The sequence below is a fragment of the Neomonachus schauinslandi genome, chromosome 6 (assembly GCF_002201575.2).
Source record: "Neomonachus schauinslandi chromosome 6, ASM220157v2, whole genome shotgun sequence".
In the NCBI taxonomy this organism is placed as follows: domain Eukaryota; kingdom Metazoa; phylum Chordata; class Mammalia; order Carnivora; family Phocidae; genus Neomonachus; species Neomonachus schauinslandi.
In genome coordinates, this window is record NC_058408.1 from 107,417,853 (window position 1) to 107,423,852 (window position 6,000).

General features: G+C 41.6%; 1 protein-coding gene across 1 annotated transcript; it reads left to right on the plus strand.

Moving 5' to 3' along the window:
• The first annotated feature begins 2,032 nt into the window (after positions 1–2,032).
• Positions 2,033–5,782, plus strand: DYDC2 (DPY30 domain containing 2). The gene is given in 3 exon segments (XM_021699953.1): positions 2,033–2,179; positions 2,523–2,645; positions 5,522–5,782. Coding segments are annotated over 3 exon segments (531 nt in total).
• Positions 5,783–6,000: the final 218 nt, after the last annotated feature.

The following is a 6,000-nucleotide window of genomic DNA, read 5'->3' on the forward strand; positions in this document are numbered from 1 at the left end:
GTTCCTGCTCTCGCTATCTCTGTCTGTCAAATAAATAAATAAAATCTTTAAAAAAAAAAAAAAAGGTTGTATCGGGTGGGTCTCACCACTGTAAAGTTCCTGTATTTCCTTTTGGAATTAATACATAATTTGTGGGGAGAAACTTTGAGGCTATATGAATATCCTCTTCTCTATCAAATATTCATTGAGTTTTAGAACTCACTGTTGATTCTGGCTTGATGCAGTTATACTATGATGGTTACAAAATGTTGATTTTTTTTTTTAAACTCCATTGTTCTTCCCATGTTTATTAGTTGACATTCTACCTTAAGAACTTGCCTTCTCTCCCATTCACTCACTTACCAATTTTTTCTTATATTGATTCGCAGATTTTTTATTTTCCCCAATTAGTTATAATCCATTATAGCCAATACTTATTTCAATGGTCTAATTGCGCTAGATTGGGCGAGTAGCCGCCCAATCTGCTGGCTCCTGTGTCCTTAACCACTTATTTTCTAGCGTTTTTCTACTTTGTGGGACAAGAAAATGCTCCAGGCTTCTTGGACCTTTCCTGCCCCAACCTTAGAATTCAGCATTTCTCCAAGGAACCCTGATTGCTCTTAAGTGGTGAAGGCTATTTCAAAACAAGTTCCCTATGCTCAGTGTGCTCATTGCTACTTAAGTGTTTTTGCCTCTAGGCTTTTGCAATGAAAAGAGCTTGGAAATATATAACTTTTTTCTATATACATATCTATGTATCTTTCCTTCCTTAAACTGAAAAACACCTCCAGAAAATGTTAAGACTGGAACCGAGCCTTTATCATTCACTTTATTATTAACTCTTTTGGACTTAAAGTGTGTAAACTTCAGAAATATGGAGGTGATCAGAAATAGGTGTTAGTCCATTGTATGTCACAGTCTTCCACTATAATAGCTAATATTTATTAAACGCGTACCAGGGCACCTGGGTGGCTCAATCGGTTAAGAGTCTGCCTTCGGCTCAGCTCATGATCCCAGGGTCCTGGGATGGAGCCCCACATCAAGCCCTGCATCAGGCTCTCTGCTCAGTGGAGAGCCTTCTTCTCCCTCTCCCTCTGCCCCTCCCCTCTGCTCATGCTCTCTCTCACACTCTCTCTCTCTCTCTCTCAAATAAGTAAAAAATCTAAAATATATACGTATATATTTATTAAACACCATGTGCCAGGCTAAGTGCTTTACATGTATTTGTTATCTCTTCTAACCCCCACAATTATGAGGCCCATATCTTTATTATTTTGTTCTACAGATGAGAAAACCAAGGCTCAGAGAGACCGGATGACTTGTTGAAGATCACACAGCTATAAGCGGCAGCACCAGGACCAGAACTAGGTCTGTCTGTTCCCGGAGTCTGTGTTCAGACCGCGGCTGTACACGGCCACCCCTAACTTATGGTCTGACTCAGGCTACATTGCCTCCAGCTCTGGAAATCTGATTAATAGTAAATGCCGGGGCATCAGCTCAACCTCAAGTAGTTTCTTGCTTGAGCACTAGAGTAGAATAGTGTGTTACGCACTGGGAGAGCTCATGAACACAGGTAGCTACAGTGCCTGCCATCCTCCCTCCCTCTGCTCCCCAGGGCTGCTCCGTGGCCCCTTCTGAAATAACTAATGACTGTACCTTCCAACTTCACAATAGCACAGCTTGCTGGGTCCTTAGAGCCCCCCTTGGGACCTCCTGCCTGCGAAATTATTTCTTCCCTAGAGATGTGTGGGTAAGTGGAGACCTTAGCCACCCCTAACCACAACTATATCAAGCTCCCCTCTGGCCTCATGACCCCCAGGACCTATTTATTATCTGACCTAAGACAGTCGGAGAGCTTTAAAAAAAAAAAAGTCCATTTAAATGTAAGAGCAATTGGCAAGTATATATTTACTGTTTCTTTTGGGAAGGGTGGCATCCAGAAGTATCTCATATGTATCCTGAAATGAATCCGAATTGACTAGCATGTGTCTATTTTAAAAATCAGATTCGATTTATAGTGTGACCCCGCTGTGCTGTTTGCCAGGCCCACAGGATGGAAACGGACTACCTGAAGAGGTGCTTTGGCAATTGCCTGAGCCAGGCACTGGCAGAGGTGGGGAAAGTTCGGCCCAGTGACCCCGTCGAGTACCTGGCTCACTGGCTTTATCATTACAGGAAAACCACTAAAGCAAAAGAAGAGGTGTGTGTGTGCTCAGAGCCATCTTGGGGAGGGCTTTCCAGCTTTCTCACGGTAATTTGAAATCCAAAGCAAGATTCCAGAGCTAGCCCAGAAAGTTTCTTGGTTTGTTCGACTTGCGAGATCCCTTAGGCCCAGATATTCCTGAAGAGTGGGGAGTCTGGGGGCTGAAGAAGGACTCCAACTCAGAGGAGTTGAGGGATTGGTAGGTTTGGAGCTACTAGCAGGCAAAAGCTGGTCATAGGAGCAAACAGGGCCCCAGGCCTGTGGTCTGTGCCAGTGAGAGCAAGCCCATTTGTACAGGCTTCCCAGGGGCCGACTTGACTCAGCTCCCCTCTCACCTCAGGAGAGCCAAGAGATGATCCAGCTGAAGGAAGAACACGACAATAGCCTCAAAGAAACCAAAATGACAGAAATGCTGAAGCAAGAAGAGTGTCAGATTCAACAGCAGTATGCAAAGTGCCACAAGGTAGGGAGGAAGGAACCCAGCAGCGGGCAGGTGCACAGCCCAGAGCTGGATACCAGGAAATCCACAGGCCAGTGAGGCTGCAGCACCCAGCGGACTGAGGCTCCAGAGCTTGCTTCTCTCCGTCTTCTTATGTTTATATGTCCCCAATCTTATTGACAATCCTGGTCAAGGAAAAAAGGAAATGTCGAAAGGCAATTCCATTTTAGATTTCAGGAAATACCTTAGATGTTACTCATTTAAAAAAATCAGATTTTTAAAAACTCGTAAGTCACTTGGAACTAATATATTTCCTTGGAAGATCCTTTGAACCCTTTTCAAAACTTATTCAGTATTTCAGAAACCAAATATGGTTATCAGTGTATAATTCAAGTATATTATTTTATTATCTACTATATACCTCAGTGTTTTAGTTACTGTGTGCTATTTATTTATGTATCAAGCCACAGATTGTGTCTTCTCTGTGATGCTGTAATACTGGCTGTAAATTATTACCTTCTTGTAGTTGGAAACAGCTGTGTGTTCATTAGCCTGACAAGCGTATCTTTTATCTCCCACGACTTTTGCCACCATCTTCTGAAAAGCACCTCATGCCGATGTTGTGCTTTCTACAAAGCGCATGATACCAGACAGGGAATCGACTCAGGGGGCTTGATATCTGACATTTTTCCGACTATCACTATATTCTATGCATTAAAATCTTCAGTGCAGTTTCGTACAATTCACTAGTTTTTGCTAGTTTCCAAAGCCGCCTCTGATGAAGAGACATGAAACCACTTAGCTTATGTATACTCACGCTAATATGCTCGACTCTCCTCAAAAATTCATACACTTATTTTCCAAGTCTGGATGTTTTATGGGTAAATTAAGTCAAAAGAAAGGTAGTTTCATACTACTGTTTGTCACTAGTCTAAAGGAATTCTCACTCAGGAATAGTTCATTCTTTGAACAGGTGCCGGGAGACGATAAAGGGGAGGTCATGACGTGGAAGTTGTCATCCCCTTGTTGCCCCTTCCTAACACCATGCTTCCCTGTTAACAGAAATATCAATATATATAAGTCAGGGAAAGACTTCCAAAACTCCACCCTGGTTTCATGATGCCTTTATTAAAGAAACCTTTGCTCACATTAATGTTTGGAATTGTCCCACTGAGGTGCACCCTGGAGGTTTTACACCCTGTAGCAATATTCCTTTGCAAGATTTAGATGAGTAAAAGGTATGCTGTTCTTTCGCCAAGTGTGAGACAAAGGCCATTGTCAGGGAAGTTGGGAATGAGAGCCAGCAGGATGCCTGGACTAAGAACAAGTTCTCCCTTTTAAGAAAGAACTCATCCACAAAATGTGATTATGGAAGTTGATGCCCTTTGTTAGAAGGAAACAGAGAGGCCCAACAGGGATCTTAAAACAAACTTACCAGGGAGAGCTACTCTCATAGTGAAAATGGAAAGAACTGGGTAGAGGGCAAAGAAGTGAAGATCCCTCAAATCAGATGAGATTCTAAGTTTTCATTTCTCCTTGGCTCAAGGCAAATTGCAAACTGTTCCTTGCTCCTGGTCATTTTCAGATTTTGAGTCACTAGTGCTATGAAACCTGGTCTCAAATAGGCCCAGGATGGGTTGCATAAGATTTCAGCCAGCCTGCTGATGGGTTTTTATGCACATATGCAAAGCTTTGCAAAATTTCCCTTCATATCTTAAAACCATCATTGCTTGCATATACCTTAGAAAGCCTTTCAGTACCCCAGTGGATGTGTCAAAAAGAGGAGTAGAAACTGCTCTATGTGTGGTAGAAATCACATCCAATTATAGCACTCAAGAAGAGGAGATAACGTTTGAGTCAGACCTAGGAGAAAGCTAGCGAAAGTTGCCTTTGTATTGGTTTCTCTTTATTAAGCTGAGGCAGTTTTGAGTAAGTCAGCCATGATTCTAAGTTTGAAAACAGTCCCTTTGTTTACAAAGATGTAGCCATACAAATTTTTATAAATACATTTTTATGGGGTCAATACATAGATTTGCTGCATATAGTTAGAAGGGTCTTACAGATCACATGGACAAATATTTCACAGACCTCTCTGCAGTGCCCCACAGGATCCATTGTACATAGTATCCACTGGACAGTGCACAAAATGGAAGTAGAAGTGGCTGGGAGAGCTTAAGCTCCAGAGATTCCTCCCTAACCAGGGACTGCAATCACATAGATGTAGACTATGGGATATCCTCTTATAGCTCACTGAGACCGAATTTATTTTTTCAATCTTTTTTCTCTGTTTTAGTTAGGATCATTTCTATTGATCTGCCTTCAAGTGTACTGACCTCTTCTCCTACAATGCCCAGCATGCTATTTAGGGAGTCAGTGAATTTTTTCATTTTAGATATTGTACTTTTCAATTTTATAATTTCTATCTGGTTTCTTTCTATAATTTCCATTTTCTCTGCTTATCTACCCTAACTTTTCACTCATTATGCCCATTTTTTCTCCTTTAAATGTTTGAAAATATTTGTCATAGCTATTTTAAGTCCTTGTCGCCGATTCCATGATCATTGTCATTTTGGGGTCTCTATTAAATACTTTTTTTCTAGAATATGTTTTGCATGTCTAGTAATTATTACTTGTGTGCCAAACATTGTAGATGATACTTTGTAGGGAATCTAGATTATGTAGCTTTCCTTTAGATGGTGTTGAGTTCTGTTCTGGCAGGCAGTAGAATTATTGGTGAATCATCTTGATCCTTAATCCTTGATTTGTTTTATACTTTGCTAGAGCAGATCTGTTACAATTTTGTTATTAGTCTTGGGCACAAAAATGGCAGTGTTGTGTTCTTGGCATACTGAGTGTGTTTCAGTCTCTGCTAATGACTTTTGCTTTTTTGTTTTGTTTAGCCACTGGTATCTCTAGCTAGTTCCACAAAGAAGACCGCATTCATACAAGAGAACACAAAACCCCTTGAGAAGGATGCCTTGAAGCAGGAATCTCTGCCAGGTACTTCCAATATGATTCCAGGAATGCCTCAGTAGATTCCTTCTCGAGAGTCTTCTGGCCAGACTGACTGCTGTGTCGAAACTCCCCAAGAAATAAATTCCTAGGCTTTTCAGCATGAAATTGCTCCTCAAATGCATCCTGGCTCCAAATCTCCTTCTTAAGTTATCAAAAGGTGGATGATTCTCATGACGCTTCTCTCAAAGCTACAAACTGAGAAAATGGCCAGCTAGGGCCCTGACCTCAAGATGGTAACTATGTGAATTAAACCAAGATTGGAGGGGCTGTGGAAGGAGGTATCTCGGGGGATGGACTCTCCAGCCGAGGTTCTGTTCTGGTAGCTATGAAAATCCCTTAATCATGTAAGCATTTGAACTACTGA